General features: G+C 59.8%; 1 protein-coding gene across 7 annotated transcripts in view; it reads right to left on the bottom strand.

Moving 5' to 3' along the window:
* The window catches only part of NOL4L (nucleolar protein 4 like), a 129,404-nt gene that overhangs the window by 22,240 nt on the left and 89,651 nt on the right, over positions 1-17,513 (bottom strand). For 2 of the 7 annotated variants that reach the window (XR_009703528.1, XM_061209994.1), the window contains exon 5: positions 7,264-7,405. Coding sequence is in view for 6 of the 7 variants with exons in the window: in XM_061209994.1 (XP_061065977.1) it covers positions 7,264-7,405 (142 nt within the window). In the remaining variant the exon portion in view is untranslated. Of the gene's footprint in view, positions 1-7,263; positions 7,406-7,537; positions 7,572-7,698; positions 7,850-7,955; positions 8,249-9,604; positions 9,774-15,555; positions 15,722-17,513 lie in introns of those variants that run through there. The other 5 variants (XM_061209997.1, XM_061209996.1, XM_061209999.1 and 2 more) reach the window with 5 other exon arrangements.

Raw genomic sequence — 17,513 nt, 5'->3', positions numbered from 1 at the left:
ATAAAGGGATCTCTCGGTGCTGTCTCCCAGCCTCCCTTACCCCGCAGCGGCAGGAGGCCAGTACAGCCCAGCACTGTCTGTGCCGCCTGCAGCCCAGCTGATGATGGACACTTTCCTGTGACCCGGGCCTGGCAGGGTGGCCCACGGCCAATCCCCGGAAGGGCTTGGGCCCTAGTTCTGGGGTTGCGGGGCTGGGGCAGGAGGCCGCCGCTGCCACTGCCTCTCTCCATCCGGTGCGGATGTTTGGAGCCTTGAATAGGAGCAAATAGCTACTGCTCGAGAAGGAGGGAGTATGTGACCTGTAGCCAGAAAATGAGGCCCAGACACAGCTTCCAGTCTCACCTGAGAAAGGTGGAGTCAGGACCAAGATCAGGCGTGGGGGAGAGGAGGCTCAGTTTAAAAGTCCAATGCAGGAAGCCATCCCAGGGAGGCCACTGTGAAGGGGCCACAGTCCTCCCCCCATGTGACAGTGACCAGGGAGGATGCACAACCACGAGGGTCAGGTCCATAGTGAGCAGGCTGCAGCAGGCTGTGAAGCCTTGGGGCCCCGCCTGGGGAGACAGCTGCTCCAACCGCAGGGGTGGGCCCGTGGGAGGGTGGGTACCATGCGCAGAGAACACAAGAAGTGGCCGAGGCTCAGGGGTAATGCGGGCGACTGTCTCCGAGCCTGCCTGGCCTGGCCCCAACCCCACTCGCAGTACAGCCTCTTGCCTCTTCCCTTGCACACGCAGCTTCCACCCCCGGCCGGGAACACTCCCGTGGCATCCTCAGCGCCCGGCACAGTGGCCAGCACACAGGAGCTAAGCTGCTGCCCGGGCGCCTTCTCCTTGGACAGAAGAGCTAACTTGCAGCTGCCCGTGGGGCTGCCCATCAGTGTGGGAGCTTGGGACGGGTCTGGGGTTTGCAGATCAGGGAGCAGGATCCTGGGAGACATAAGGTCCCCCAACAGGCCCTGGCACATGTGGGTGGTGAGTGGGACAGGAACTCAGGAGATGCTAGAGCAAGCTGTGGGTGCCCAAGCCGCGAGCTGGTAAAGAAAGCCGTGGTCAGAACCCCACAGGGCGCAGTGGGCAGAAGGGATCAAGAAAGACCTGGATGGATGAGGAGACAGGACTGGACCGCGTGGGGCAGTGAAGGGTTGGGTGGATGGGGTAAAGTGAGGCTGACTCCTGACCCACCTACAGCCCCCTCAGCCTGTGAGTGCCAGTTGGCCACGGACCCCAGCCTCCGGCTCCTCAGCAGAGCCTCCTGCAGCTGCCTGGCCACCTGAGAGGCAACGATCCCATCTCCGTTCACCCAGCCTTCCCTGTCCACACACTGTCCAGTCCTCACCCCACCATCCAGTGACGGGGAGGGATTGGCCCCAGGCCACACAGCAGAGAGGGAGCAAAGGCAGAATCTAGCCTGGGCTGGCTCACCGTGGCTGGGGTTAGGGCACACTCCCCCTGCAGACCCACCCTCCGTGGAGACCGGGGAGAGAGGCCCAGGTGGGTGAGGACAGGGGAGGCGGCACTGCTGTAAATACCGAGCCCTGGGCAAGCAAGTCACACACCTGCTCCCCAGGTGACCGCCCCTGCTGCTGCCCAGTTTGCGTGTCTGGGTAGTGGAGCGCCACACCCAAGGGCAGCAAGAGCCAGGAGGCAGGAAGCCTTGGTCTTCTCACAAATGGCTCCTGAGACACACCAGGATTAATGGCTGCAGTCACGCAGGCCACGCTACACACAGCAGCCAGGGATCAGAGGAGAACAACTTGCTTAAGACCGCACTGCAGGACCAGGGCAGGCCAGGACCTGCTCGGGAGACCCACGGCAAGGTGCCAGGGGCTGCCGGCAGGGGGCCGTGTCTGGGAGAGACCCTGGGCCCACAGAGGCGGCTTCACCTCTCTCCTTCCTCCCGTATCCCTTGCATGCCAGCCCCTCGCCTGGCCTGGGCTCTCTCTCCTGGCCGAAGCTTGGGGCCACAAGGAGCTTCTGGAGACATGTGACCCAGGAAATCCCCAACCCTGGCATGCAGCATCTTCCTCCCTTCCCAGCCTCCTCCTGACGTGCTGCCCAAGCTTCCCAGGCTGTTGAACACCTGCCTTCGACATCACAACGCAGCCTCCTCCGAGAGGCTTCCGCTGGTCCCCCGTCTCTGCCACTAGCTTCTCAAGAGCCGTTTGCTGGGCACCTGCTCTGAGCTGAGGGCTGGGGATAAAGCCCAGAAGAGGACACTCGGCCCTGAGGCTGCTCCGTGCCGCACTGTTTGTGACAACAGAAAAGGGGGGCTGGGATGTCCTTCCCCATGAGTGGCCCAAACATAGGCTCTGGAGTCAGAGACACCCTTGCGGCCACTTGGAGTCTGGGCAAGTTACCTCTCCCTCTGCAGGTCAGGCCTAGTCACAGCTCTGAGCTCACAGGGTCGCAGCCAACCTGCCACCAGCGCAGAGCTGAGCAAACAGTGGGCTCAGGAATGGGACCTCCAGTCACTGGGATGACCAACCTTTAAAAATGCCATATCAGCGATGGGGAGAGACGAGACACCATGTGGAAAAAAACGTGGGTCCAACACTACACGATCCCTCCCCCCACCTTTTTTTTTTTTTTTTAAGAGGAAACGACTTTGATTATATACACAGAAAAGACTAAGAAAAATAGCACTGGTAACATTGGTAACTTTGACTATCATTTTTTTTTTTTGCTCCTGTTTTTTTTCTGTTTTCTACAATGAATGTAATACTTGTGAAATAAGGTAAAAAATAAGATACGTTTCTTCAAAGACACATCTCCTGCCCTCAGAAAGCTTACAACCTGGCGGGGATCCCACGTTCTGTGTGCCTGTCCCTCTCCTGCAGGTTCCTTGAAGGGGCGAGGGGTTATCAGCCTCCCAGGCCACAGGGCTTGATACTCATGTGACAAAACTGGTGGAGAGCTCTGAAAGAACCAAAGGCTTAAGCCAGGACCCTCAGCACCTTGGTCCAGCCTCATGACGTGGTGATGGCCACTGGAGGAGAGACTCCAGACGTCCAGTCTGCAGGCAGAAAGTGCTGGCACCATGTCCCTGGAGGGAGGGAAGCTCCGAGGTCCAGTGGGTCCCAGAGGCCCAAGGCTGGAGGAGCCGCTCGTCTGAGAGGCACAAACAAGAGGCCCCCCAGATGCCCCACAGCTCCTGCCCAGCAAACCCCAATGACCCTGCAGGAAGACAGAAGCAGGACCCTCTGTTCTGCCCTGGCGGTGACTTCCTGTCCGCCCGGAAGGTGAGTAATGTCCACTCCCCACCCCCCGCATCCCTTCTGGAGGCCAGGCCTCACATTTTCCGCTCAGGAAGAGGCAGAGCAAGAGGCCTGCTGAAGCACATCAAGGGGAAATGGAAGGAGAGGGCCCTGGCCTGGCCATGCATCTGATATCCAGCAGCCTGCTGGCTCACCTGCCCGGCCTGGGCCCTCTTTCACTTATTCATTTAACAGACACTCCCCCCACTTGCTCTGTGCCAGGGGCTATGCTGGGCACCAGGGAACTGGCTCTCAGGGTGCTTAGTCGGTATCTGGGGAAGAGATGGTCATCAAACAGATAGTCCCACTGACGGGGCATAACTACAGATGGATGTGTTGTTTGGTCCTAAGTCAATGCCAGACCACCGTGTCTCTGGACAGAGTCTCAACAGTTGGCTTCTTCCAACTGTCCTCCTCTCCACCCCCAAAATGCAGCTCCTGGGTGTTTTCCCAGGCACCTATGATGAGACCAGGGGTCTGTGTGGACTCAAAAGAAAGCCCAAAGCCTCAGCGGGGCTTAGTGGCGGGTCTGGAGGGGATCTGGCTGTACGTGGACTGCAGGCAGTGGTGGGAACGGCCTGGATCACTCAGCCCTGGATCACGACTCAGAGGAGGTAGTGCTCTGAGTTTGGGGGGACAGCCTCCTGTGGTTCCCAGGCTCCCGTGCCCATCTTCTGGGGAACCTCGCACAGGACCTCGACGCCTGCCAAAGAGGAAAGAGGAGGGGAGCAGTCTTGGCAACCCCTCCCGACTCTGGCCAGATCACCCCAGTTCTCTCACTGATCAACAGTTCCCTCCCCTGAGACGGGACAAGAGCCCTGTGCTCACCCACAGCAGCTCCAGCCGCCAATGAGGAAGCACCATGGGGTTCCCCGGCCAAAGCACCTGATGCTGTGATTTCAAGAAGCCAGGAATGGGACCCGTGAAAGAGATCTGTGAAGTGAGGCCTCGCAGGCAGTGGCAGGCTTGGGGACAAAAGCACAACCATGTTTGTGTTCGTGGCAAGCACACTCCCACACCTGCTGAACCTCAGACAAGCTCCCAGGAGTGAGAACTGGCCTGATTCATTCCTGGTCTCAGCCATGGGACCTGCCCTGCTAAGGCCCAGCCCTTATCTGCCTTTGCTAAAATTTGAAAAAGGGGGAGGAGGAGGTGCTGGAGGAAGAGGAGGGCCCCAACACATCCACCAACAGGTGTGAATCTGTGCAAACTGCCTGGTTTCTTGAAATGCTCTGGCTGTATCCCTGACCAGCAGGGGTGGGATGCTGCTCCCTGGCACGGCCTTGGGAGTCCCCACACTTTCTGGCTAAAGGAAAAGACCCAGGTGCTCAGACCGGGGGGTATCCTCAGGAACAAAGAACCCGACTTGGCGGGGGCAGACCTCTCTCCCCTCTGGATGGTGTGCTCGGGGGTAGGCCTCAATAAATGTTTGTTCCTTTATTCATTCGGGCAACAAACATTCAGCAGGCCCCTATGACGTGCCAGGCATGCAGCCAGAGTCACCGGGGACAGAGCAGAGAGCAAGATCCACGTGGTCCGCCCCTTGCAGAGCTCACAATGGGGGCCTCAGACTGAGGACCCCAGATGGAGGACCGAGGGCCAGAGACCGAGCACCAAGCCATCCTGGGGGTCGGTGGCGTTGGGGAAGCTTCTGGACGAAGGCACATGAGCAGGGAGTGGAGACCATGGAGGGCTGTGCCTGGATGCACACAGAGCCCCTGCTTGGCCTGTCCCTGCCCAGTCCTTCTTTAACAACAGGGGACATGAGAACACCCTGAAGCCCCCAACGGTCTCCCACCGATTCACTGATGGGAGCGGGATCTCAGCTCACGTCTACACTGCAGGCACCTTCAGAGGGAGGGCTGGAGGGCTGGCCAAGGACTCCAGGCCGGGTCTGCGCCCAGCTTTGGGAGCCCACTGGTCTGGACAGACACGGGAGTCACCACCAGATCTAGGACCAGAAGGGCAGCAGAGACCAAGCCAGCCGGTCTCTCAAAGCCTGCGACCCCCTGCACTGGGTCTGGGTCGGTCTCTGGCCAGCACATCAACCCACAGCCTCCAGACACAGCCTCTGATGAAATAATTAAATCGATGGTATCGTGGTCAACACCATCCTCCCTGTCTCCAGCTCTGGCTGCCTGCCCTGATAAACACCCTCGTCCTGTCAGCGGGCCAGCCTGCCCCGGCCCCAGCACCCACAGTCAGGAGGGACCTGGGCGGCTGGAGGGGTGGGGGACACGTATGACGACACACACCTGGGTTGGCGCCCCCACCTGGCTCCTGCGGGACCGGCTGCGGGACACACTGACCCCATTAGCCTCCGTGGCTGAGGAAGCCCTGTAAACCCCACAGAAGCACTCCCTTCTGCTACCTGATCCTGGAGGCCCCCCCAAATCACCACATCTCCCTGGAGAGTGTCTCTGACAGAGATGAGACACCCCCCCCACCCCGCTCCCCGCCAAAGGGTGGTTGTAAGCAACAATAACACGAGTTTTTGGAGAATGAGTTGGGGGACTATGGCCCCCATTCAGTCCTACTACTGTGGGGTTTTTAAAAATAAATGCTCTGGATCCTTCTTGGGAAGGTGTAACCGACAGCCTTGGGCTGAGCTTTGCTGGTGTGGACCTCGGTGTGGCCTTTGGCTGTGGCCCTCAATCAGCTCAGATGAGGTGGGAGGTCAGCTGCTGGGCATGTCCCGGCCCCAGAGCCCCCCGACAGCATGCGCTGCCCCCGCTCGGCTCCCCACCCGCGGGAACGCTGGAGCTGGAAGGCGGTGTCGGTCTGGGAGGCTCGCAGCACGAGGGGGTCGTGCTGACCTCATGAGGCGTCAAGGGACAAAAGCCTTTTCTTTCCCAGCAGCCTCGCACCCCACTCCTCACAGAACCACACCCTGGGCTCCCCAGCCCCAGGCGCAGCCACCCCAGCGGCCTCCGGGCTGGGTCTCCTCCCAGACAAAGCCGGATTCAGGCCTGGAAGGGCTGTGGGGAGGCAGGCACGCGGGTTCCGCCATGGAGACGAACTTTGACCCAAACTGCAAGGCTCCTACCCCTTATTTACTCTTTAAGGCTAACCCGTTTCACAGAGTTAACATTACACCCCTTTTTAACCCTGCACCTCCCGCCCACATTCCAGGCCCCGACCTTCGACCCCTCCTAATTGCAGCTCTACACCCCAGTTCTCTCCAGCTCATCCCCCACCCCCAATCACCTCCTCTGGGAGAGCAGAGCCCTGCCCAACCGGGACGGTCTGACTACAGGTGCCACCCCACGCCCACAGCTGCATCTAACTGAGGCAGGCACTGGAGTCCCAGAGTCCAGCCCCGGGGCTCAGCGTGGGAGCGCCAGAGTGGACCTCTGGGGTCTGACTCTGACCCCAGCGCTCCCACCCCAAGAAAGGAGCCTGTGTTCCAAGGCAGGCAAGAGAAGGCTGGCTGGCAGGCCCTGGCGGGTGACGGGGGCCAGGGCCGGGGCAGTCTGGGCAGCTCCTCACCAGACCACCTCTCATCCCAAGGGGTCGGGCACACACGTGGACAAGCGCACTGCCTGCTCGCTCACCAGGGGAAAGGCAGGGACCCTGGTCCTGTAGCCTCAAATCCAGGCCACGGAAGCCCAGCTCTTGCTTTCGTTACTGGGCAGCTGGACTGTTCCGGGTCAGGCACACTGTTAACCTTCCCAGACCTGAACCGTGATAACTTCGACATCCATATCCCACCAGCCCGTGAGCATCAGAGCAAACAGGCAGGACACCATCAGGCTGCCGATCCCCGAAGAGCTCTGAGCCCTTCACCTTTGGGAGGAACAACTGCTCTCCCCGGAACTAGGGGCTGGGGCAGTGGGGCCTGTGGAGACGCTGAGAACACTGGGGGCAGCTGTCAGCCTGGGCCCAGCCGCCCCCAGAGGCTCCAGCCCAGATTCTACCCCTGCCCCCACCCTCCTAACCCCCCCCCAGGGATTCCTAGGACCCTGCAGGCGGGGACACAGCCCCTCCCCCACCAGCCGCAAAGGGACACTCACCGTCCTCTTGGCTGTGGAGGTTCTGCGGGCTCCGCATCCTCTCCTCCTGGCTGGGACTCAGGCTGGAGGCCAGGTGTGGGTCAGCTGACATCCATGTGGAGTCATTCATATCAAAATCTTCACTGCTCACAGAAGTTTCATCCTGATCAGGGACAAAGAAGGTGGGCGTTCAACAGGGACGGGCTCTCTGCAGCCCCTCGGCAGCATTCTGGGTGAACCCCAGGGCCCCTGGGCGTTTGGAGGTGTCCCCAAAGGCCGTAGGGCGCCCCCAAACCTTGCAGTGGGGGCTGGGTCGCTCCCCCTACCCTCCCATGGAAGTGGCTCAGGCTCTGATTCCTGTCGGAAGCCGGGGCTGAGGGCCGGCGCTGTCTGTAATTGAAGACAATTACGAGGTTTCGCATCCTGTAGGGGCGGATCGCAGGGCCTGGCTCTTACCCCTGTGAGCCAAGGCTGAAGCAACCGCTGTAAACAAGGGCCACTGCTCCCCACTCCCTGCCCACAGCCCGCGGACGAGGGCTCACTCCACGCAGGGCCAGGCGAGCAGGAGTGGGCAGCAGGACATGCCGGGCACCACCGAGGCCAGGCTGATCGCGCCCACCACGCCTGCTTCCCGACTCCCGTGGAGCATGCATGGAATTCCTTTCTCCCACTCCCCCAGCCCAGAGGACATTTCTGTCTTCCTCCTTCCTAACCTTTGCTGTGCTTCAAAGATATGCTCTTGGGCGGCTTCCAGAGCTGAAAAGGCCAGCCCCAGAAGTATAGAGAAGGAAGGGGGTGGGGCAGGCGAGGGTTCGGATCAGACCGCAAAGGGGGTTCGGCTCAAGGGCCTGGGGGGCCGCCAGGGCCTTCCAAACAGCCGGAGGGCCTGCTGGAGAGGACCACGCCTGCCTCCTCTCCCCTCGCTGGCTTCAGTGAGCCCTTGGCCAGTCATCCGGGAACCCCCGGGGCGGGGCCCCTTCAACCCAGCCCTCCAGTGGGAAGGGACCCCACCTCCTCCTGGCCCAGCCTCTTTCAGGGGCAGCAAGCAACTGTGTTTGGGAGCTGGCTGTAAAACGCAAGAAAGATGACCCAGCGGCTCCCACACCCTGGAGCTCTGGCTTTGCCCCTTCCCCTCCCCCAGCAAGATACAATGGCCTCTGTGGGCCCCCAGTAAGGACCTCTGGCAGAGCACTACCCCCCAAAGGCCTCCCTCCAGGGGCCCCTCACAGAGGTCTCTTTTACAGCGAGCAAACACACTTTGGTTTGAACTTTCTTCTGCTGCTGTCCGAGGCAGACACATCTGCTCTCCAAGTGCTAGGGAACCAGCGTGGATTATCCTCACTCCCTCCCCCACCAGCCCGGCTGGCAGGGAGTTTCCTGGAATTTACAGCTTCTGTGCAGCACGAGTGTGCACCCTCTGCGGCTGAATCAGGAGGACGCAAGCCGGGCCAGAACACCAGCTCCGCCCAGCTCAGGGGTCCCCACGCAGCACGCCCAGAGCCTCAGGGGACGGGGACCACATGTGCTCTCGTGCCCTCTCCCCACACACGCACGCACTCTGCTTCCCTCCCACAGGCCGCCCTGCTCCTCATACACAAGCACGCGCACCCACAGCCTTCCCTGGGTGAAAGCACGCTCACTCACACACTCACTCAGACTGTGTTCTCACACCCGGAGGGAGAGACACACGTTCAAAAGGTTCTCTCTGCACAAAGGGCAACATGACTCTTCCCTACGCGGACAGGACAGGACCCAGAGTGAGGGGTGGCGGGCAGGTGGGGAGAAGGACCCTTGGAGGGGTAGGGCCATACAGGTTCTGGGAGCCAGGAACCGGGCCATCCTCGCTTGGGGCCCTGGCTCCTTCCTGGCTGCCCAGGGGTCACTGTGCTCAGGGTATGACCTGAAGTCCCTGCTGAAGCAGGACGGCCCTCTCCTGGCTCTTGGGTATTGTCGAAACACTCACGGTTTAAAGGACCAAGTATTCTGTTCGCATCTGGGAGTAACACCTATTCAAAATGCTCCGTCCATTTACTCAACAAGTATTTATTGAACACCTACTATGTGCCCAACACCTTTCTAGATGCTGGAAAATTCATCTGTGGACAACTCCTGGCCTTCCTGGTGCTCACTGTGCAGTGGGGGAGATGGACAATCAGCAGAAAAACTCCTAATACCGGAGGCGATGAGGGCTACAAAGTAGAGCAGAATAAAGTAGAACAAGAGGGGAGAGGGGCCTGCAGGACTGTGTTTGCCAGGGTGGCCAAGAAGAGCCTCACTGGTCAGGGGACAAGCAGAGCTGAGGCCTGCAGAAGTGAGGGAGGTTGCTGGGGGGGGGGGTCCACGTGGGGAGTGCACCACGCACCGGCATGTGCTGGTGGGTTCCAGCAAGCAGCCCGGAGGCCACAGTGGCCGGGGGATGGGTGAGCGGCGGGCAGTGGAGCCATACGGGGGTGTCCCCTCCTCAGGGGCACATAATCTTGGGCAACCATCTTCAGCTCAGAGAAAGGAGTGTTCCATAAACACACAGGTTCTCACTGAGAAGCAAGAAAAAGTCAAAAGTCAGAACTGCTGGGTGCAGCGCTGAAGGCTCCCACATTCTAGCCCCACTTGGCAAGCGTTTAAAATAGTAACAACAGAAGCCAATGTTTATCAGGTGCCAAGTGCACCACAGGCCCACTGGGTAGGTGTAGTTATCAGCCCCATTCTACAGATGAGGAAGCTGAGGCTCCAAGGGGTGAAGGCACCTGCCCAAGGTCACGAGCTAACAAGTGGCAGAGCCAGAGCTTCTGAAGGCCCAGACGCACCCTCCTTCCTGCCCCTCACCTGGAACGCCTGCACTGCCTCGGCGCCCCACAACCCAAACTCCAAACGCACGTCGCCCTGGCTCCATCAACTCCAGCTCAGTCTCCATCGTTCCTTTCCTTACACCCTCTGCCTGCCTGTACCATCAGCCCTGGCACTTAGGCAGGCACAGAACTCAGCTGCAGCAGGCAGCACAGTGGCTCTCTGCCCTCTCTTTCCCCAAGAAAACCTTAAGTCCTCCCAAGAGCGGGGTCCAGGCTCTATGCTCTCTGGACAAGGCCAGCGAGACCACTCAAATTGTCTGAATTGCCTGGCATGATACCGGTGTTTAATGAGGACGCGGCAACAGTTTGACAATCAGGGACTTGGACCCGCTGAACACAGTTCCTGAATGGAGACCATATGAAACCTGGACCCTGGCTGCTGCCATGCAGCATCCCCCTCCTGCAGCTGCCAGGCGCCCCCATGCAGAGCCTCAGGTTTCTCTGGCTCAGATCACTTAACTATCCGCCAAAATGGCCCCCCTCCACTTCTCCCTGCCCTGACAGGTCAAACTGGGCAGAGGTGGGCTAAATTTTACACTGAGTTGCAATCACCCGATAGCGAAGAGCACCCAGTGCCCACACATCAGGGGCTCTGCGGCAGGGGTTTTATGAGATTTCCTCGCAACAGCCCCATAGAGAAAGCAGGCACCCGTGTCAGGCCTATCTCCAGATCTGGTGCCCGCCCCTTGGAGACCTGCCTCAGCTGCCCAAGGGCACCGTAGCTAGTGGCAGAGCTGGGATCTGAACCCAGGCAGTCTGTGCCCAGAGCCCACCTCACTGTCCACCACGCCGAGAGGCCCCCTCACCACACTTCCTCCCTTCAACCGAAAGAATCAGATTCCTTAACAACAAAGTGTCTCAGGACGAGACCCAAAGGAAACTCCATGGGAGACGAAGCTATATTTACACCCATACCCACACCCAGCTCACTCTCATCAGTGAGTCGACGCGCACTTATGGAGCATCTACTATGTGCTGGTGTTATGTTAGGGGCACCGAGACTGTGGCAGGGCTCCTTTCCTCCAGGGCCCTGTTATTTAGGGAAGGACAGAGAAAAATTCTGACCCACTTGGAGTAAGCGCAGAGAGCGAAGGGGGCTGGGGAACCCCCTCTCCAGTTATCTACTGACCATCAAGCTCTCCCTAGCGAGTGTTCCTACAATCCCCAGGGTTCTGCCACATGAATCCCTGTTTTGTGGGTGATGGTTCTAGCTAAGCTTCTGACACCACTGATACAGCAATTTTTTAAGTGAGAAATCAAACTTATTAAACCTAACTTAAAAAACCCGCCAAACTCTAAGTTCCAATCAAAATTAGCTCCCACACCCTCACTTCCAGGGCTGACCTGGGAGAGAAGGCTTCCTAAGCCCCCTTTGCCACCCACTTGCTACAGCAGAGCCCCCAGCTGCAGAGGGCAGACTGCAACCTCACCGGCTCACACTGAGCCCAGGCTCCAGGAGCAGCCCAATTACACAGGCAATTACCAGTACACAGTTCAGAGCCCATCGACGATGAGCACAGGGGGGCACAGCCGGGTCTGAGGGACCTGCGGGAGATGCCAGCGCAGGCTATGAGGGGCCGGGCCCAGAGGTCACAAGTCGGGCACTTCTTGCTTTTCCCTCTGGAATCTCAAGGGAACTCAGCCTACTAATTTCTCTTTCTTTAAACAAACTTCAACGAAACTTTCATTAGAAAATAAGAGTGTGTACAATCCATTACTTCCAGGTCCCCTCTCCCTAGACCCCACGTGACTGGCCAGCCAGTACCCCCGGCTCCTCTTACCTCTACCTTCGGACACCCTGAAGCCTGCAGCCTTGCCCACCTGTTGACAAAAGTCCATCATTTATTAGGCACCAAAGGACCTGAGCCACTTGCGGGTCACAGGGCGATCAGGTCAAATGCCCTTCTGAAAAGGGAACACAAGAGTTGGGGCAGGGAGAGGGGGCAGGCAGACAGCACCCAGACAGCCCCTGGGACACACCCCAATCTGGCAGCCCTGACTCTGGGCAGAAGGAGAGGAGCCGACCAAACCCTACCTGCTCTTATCTGTAGTCCAAAATTCACAGGCAGGTTCAGTTTCTCTCCACCCAGGTTCTGAGGCCCTTCCTCCTCTGCAAGCAATAGCACCAAGCGCTGCCCAGCCCAGGAGGAGGAGAAAATGGGAGACCAGAGGGGAAATGGTGGAAACGCGCCTGTATCCATGGCGTGTAACCAGGGGCAGGTGCTATCAGTAACCTGATTATTTTACAACTGGGGTCACTTTCTCGGGAACTGGGTTCCTGGTGCCTCTGAAGTTGAGCCATTTGCATCCTCCAGGACAGGGATCCTGGGCTTTGCCTCCACAACATTTTCCAGGCCTTTCCTCAGAGCTGTAACTCTATCTCTACCCCTTGCTTTGAGAGAGCAAAGGAGGAGGATTTGCTGTGAATTTAGTGCAGTTGTGAGCCGTAAGCCCTGACCAGGAGCCTTGGGTGTGTGTTTCAGAGGAGGGGTGGAAGGCAGGCATGGGCCAGGCAGGAAACAGAGCCCCTCTCTGTCCAGCCCTTGGGGTCTGTTTGATGAGAGGCTGAAGCTCCTGCCAGAAAGACCACCAGGCTCAAGGCAGTTGCCCTGGCACCGGCTCTAACCCAAGCAGGCGGGCACCAAGATGGAGAAAGTGAGCACCTCCTCCTGGAACACCTGCAGGCCCCTTCCAGGCCCTGGAAATTCTTCAGTGCGAGGAAATTCCCCCCCTTGTCTCCATGTCAGCGAGCATTACACACACAGCCTTCTGAGCATGCCAAGGAGGTACTGAACCGCATTTGACCCCAACTTAACCACTTCAGTTCATCAGATGGCTTATTAATGGAAGACGAAAACCCTCCAGGATCCAAGGCAACAAGGGTTCAAATCCCTGTTGGGAAGGAACAGCACAAATGAAATCTTAGGGTGGCCTGAGCCACAGCTCCTGGGAGCTGCGGGGTCCCAAGGCTGCTGCTCATGCTCCATCCCAAGCCCACCTGGCCACCAGGGAGGAGGCCAGCCTCCTGGGGACACTCCCGCACAACTCCACTCCTTCCTGCCAGCACACCTCCTCTGCTTCCTAGTCATACAAGCATACAGGCTCATCTGGGAAATGGGAAGTGGGGAGGGCTGACACAGCTAATCACCTAGCACATTCTAGGTACCCTCTCTCTCTCTCTCTCACACACACACACACACACACACACACATGCACACAGAGTCTGTCAGAAACATGTTCGCATCTACACAGGGACGCTCTGTTGTCTTTGCTGTCATGGGTGCCTGGATGCTGGGTGAGCACTTTCAACACCTTCCTACTAGTGTATTGAGTGTAAAATGGGCTTTTGTTTCCCAAGCAAAGGCAACTGGCTGTTTTCCCAGCACTCCTCACCACGAGGGCCTCACTGATACCCCAGGCCCTGCCTTGAACAGGGGTCTCTTTAAAAGGGAGGCTGGAGAGATGAGCTTCAGCAGACAGGGTTCTTCCAGCCAACAAGAGGGCTGGAGAGAAATCACTCTGCACTAATCCCCTGCAGGAGTTTCCTTCCAAGAAAAGGGCCCAGACAAGACAAAAAAGTTCTTGAGCAACTCAGGGGCAGTTCAGCTCCACATGGCCCCAGGGTGACTGAGGCCACATAAGTTTCCCCAAATCAGCCTTTCCAGCTGGGAGGAAGGCCCTGGGTGCTCTGCTCCCGCTGTTCCTCGGGAAGGTGCTGAATGGGGTCTTGGCACCCAGCCATGGTGCAAGGGTGTGGGAGGAGGTGCTGTCTCAAACCCTGACTCTCCAGAACAAGCCCACCTTGACATGGGATTAAATTAAGCTTGATATTATTCATTCACGGACACATTGAGGCCCTAATGGTTTTCCAATATAGGGGTAATTTACTACCTGGGGGCTAAACTACCACTGGGGCCTGGGCCCTAAATGGGTCTTTCTCCCAGAATGACCTGAAATCCAGAAGCAGGGGGCAAGGCAAGAAAGGGCCCCTGGTCAGGACTCTCTCCTGAGGAGCCGTGAGAGCCCCACAGCCCTCTCCCCATGCCCCCCACCTCGTAGGACAGGGGCCCAGGCTGGGGTTTCCAGCTGATTCTGGGATAAGTAGGGCTTTATCTCAAGGGAGGATCTATTTCAAGCCACAATCCTTCTCAGAAAGAGGAGGAAATCACAGAGTCCAAACACCATTTCAGGTGAAATCAGGAGGTTATTAATCTCCCCTCAGAGCAGACAGAAAGAAAAATCAATGTTTTAGAGGGGGGTACAAAAAGGTTCCATTTGAATTAATGGGTTTGTGGCTTCTCCATTGATCAGTGCCTCTTCACACTTTCTTTTTGTGCTTTTGTGCTCTTGGGGAGGAGGGAGGAAGAAGGGAATGGGGAGGAGGGGGGTGGGCCTCCCGATAAGGAAAAGGACGCTCTAACCTTAACCTTTCTCCAGGAATAATGCTAATTAGCGAGGCTTAGTGAGAACTTCCCCCAGGAAGCGCGGCCCGCTAGGGATGACCGGACTCGGGCACACGCAGCTCCAGGTGCGATTGGGGGGTGGGGAGGGGGGTCACTTCTGAAGCTGAGCGGCTGGAATAAGAACGCGAATGGCACTCCCCCACCCCGCCGCCGGAAAAAGTGTCCAGCCTTGGAGAAGCGGAGAGCGGCGGACGGAGGTGTAAATCCAACTTAACCCGGGCGCGCGCCCTCACTCTGGCCAGCTGCCCCCGCCCCATGTGCCCCCTTCAGTAAGGAATGCCCCTCCAACAGGGGACGCCGACGCCTCCAGCTTCCGCTCCGACCGAACACTTGCCAGGGGCATCAGGTCCGCTCCGGGGAGGGGCGGGGGCCTGCCGAAGTGGGCTCAACTCTGCAAACCTCGTCTCAACTCCCCGCGCCGAGGCCGGGAGCCCCTCCCTGCCACTCTACGCTTCCCGTCCTCACATCTCCAAACAGTCCACTTCCCTTCTCGCTGCGGCCGCGGTGGCGGCAACCCGAGCCTGACCCCCACCCCGCCGCCTGAGAACGCCTTCCTCACCGGGACGCGGTGCCGAGCCCGCTGCAAACCGTGTGGCCGCCGCACAATACCGCGGCGCGGCGCACACAATCACCGCCCCCCAGGACCGGCGGCGCGCACGGCCCGGGAGTGGGGTGCGCCCGGCGGCCCCCGGCACTCGGGGCCGGGCACACCTCTCGAGCACCCCGCGGCCTCCAGAGTGCAGGCTTCACGGCCCCCACCCCATTCGATCACACTCACCCGCCCCCCGCCCCAGCCCACTCCGCCTAGGGCGCAGCCGCTTCCGCGCGCCCCCCTCCTCAGCCCCGGCGCAGGAAGCTCCCCCGCGTCCCCCTCCCCGGAACCCCCCCAGCCTCCCGCCCCCCTAACCGCAGCTCAACGGCCGGCAACAGCGGCGAGAGAAGGGGGGCGGCGGCCGGGGGCCCGGAAACGGCCCGATCGCGGGGATCGGGGCCGGACTCCGTACCTGGGCGGGAGGCGAGGCGGAGACGGACGGTCGGGCTCGGCGAGTGAGCGGTGCGGGCGGCGGTGACAGCCCTACAGCTCCAGCTGCTGCTGCTGCTGCCGCCGCGGCCGCCCGGGGAGAGGGACTGGCACCGCCGCGGCGCGTCACTGCCCGGCCCGGGGGCGGGGGTGGCCAGGGGGAGGGCCCAGGCGAGCGGCGGCGGCGGCGGCAGCGGCGGCGGCGCCGCGGCCGGGAGGGAGGAAGGGGGAGGGGGGCACCGGGCACGGGGAGGCGGGGGAGGGGGGCGGGACCCGGCACGGGGCGGGGGCCGGGGGGAGGGGAGCGCTGGGAGGGCGCACGCTGGGGGAGTAGGAGGAGCAGCAGGAGGAGGAGGTGGAGGGGCGGGCGAGAGGGAGGAGTGGGCACTGGGGGAGGGGGGGAGAGAGGAAAAGGAGGCACCCAGAGAGAGGAGAAAGGAGGGAGAGGCGGGTGGGGAGAGGAGGAGGAAGGAGCGGGTGCTGGGCCAGGTACGGGGGGAGGGATGAGGGCGCGCTGGACGCGCCACCGTGCGCTCGGTGGGGAGAGCTCTCTTAAGGGGGAAGCGCTTGGAGGAAGATTCTTGCCGGGGTCTGAGCCCGGGAAAGAAGGCGGTGGGGTCTGTGCCCGCCCCTAGCTCGCGGAGGACTCAGTCTTCGAGTCCGGGGTGGGGGTGGGGGGGCGCCCGGTCGGCTCTCCGCGCTCAGACCAGAAGAGGAGACACTTGGCCCAAAGAAAGTGACTCGGGCACCATTAGGAACTCCCGGCACCCTGGGGCCTTCGGACAGCCCTCGACCCCTGCGCGTCTTCTGGTTCCCCGGGGACGCGGGTCCTCGCTGGGCGGGGCTGCTGGGCCAGAGGGCTGGGCCCCCCGGCGGTCAGAGCGAGACCCAGGTCTGGGAAAGACAGGCACGTGGTCGGCTCTGTGCCGCCCCCCCACTCTGGGCCCCCCCCTTTTCTCGATCAAGTTCAAGCTCGGGCTCCTCGGCTTGCTGCCCATTCGCTGCCCCCTCCCCTCCCCCTCCTCTATTCCGCACCATCTCGCCTCTTCACTCTTCCTTTGTCTCTTTCCCACCACTTAGTTTACACCCTCCCCTGCTCCCCTTCTTCCCACTGGCGGGCGCCGAAGAGTCCGGCTGCGCTCACCTGTCAGACCCAAACATTTCAACCATCTCCAGCGCCCGCCGCCGGCCTGCTCCCGGCTCTCTCCCTGCCCCACCTCCCGCCGGACATTGTGCTCCTCTAGACCACACAGTTCGGGCTCCTTAAGACGCGCAAGACACAGTTGTAAAGTAATAGGATAACATCAAGAAATGCTGCTCCATTCCCAGACCCGGGCGCGCACTGTCCACAGACACAGAATCGCAGTAGGGGAAAGACCCACGCGGATCAGAGACGCAGTGCTCCGCGCAGACAGACCTCATCCACCTGGGGTGCAGGAGAAGACCGCACCGGGCGTCGCGGGGGTGGGGGACCCTGGACCTCTGAGCAGCCTCAGACTCAGCCTGAAACGTAACACGCTCGTACCCCGACAGCAGAATTAGACCCCGACAGAGAAGATGGGTAACGGCGGATTCTCCCTTCCCCAAATCCACACCCTCCAACAGATCAGCCTTCAGAAAAATCTTGTGCTTTAACGGGGATGGAGAGCTGCCCTCGTGGAATTCTGTGAGGAAATGGCCAAAAAACAAAACAAAACAAACCAATAACGATCCCACCACCTGGTTCCTCTGGTCGCATCCAAAGAGGAGGGGCAATTTCTACTGACTTTACGCTACAATTCATTCACAGTGAAACCAGCGAAGAAGAGAAAACGAGACAGCCACCGCGATTGTTTGCAATTTTGAAACAGACTGCCTTTAACCCTCCAACTTTTTTTCTGTAAAAAGCCTTTTTCTTTCTTCCACTGAAAGCTTTGCATTGTGAACAATCCGAGGTAAACA

The sequence above is a fragment of the Eubalaena glacialis genome, chromosome 13 (assembly GCF_028564815.1).
Source record: "Eubalaena glacialis isolate mEubGla1 chromosome 13, mEubGla1.1.hap2.+ XY, whole genome shotgun sequence".
In the NCBI taxonomy this organism is placed as follows: domain Eukaryota; kingdom Metazoa; phylum Chordata; class Mammalia; order Artiodactyla; family Balaenidae; genus Eubalaena; species Eubalaena glacialis.
The sequence above is the reverse complement of the archived record's forward strand: the minus strand, read 5'-3'. Positions and strand labels throughout refer to the sequence as shown.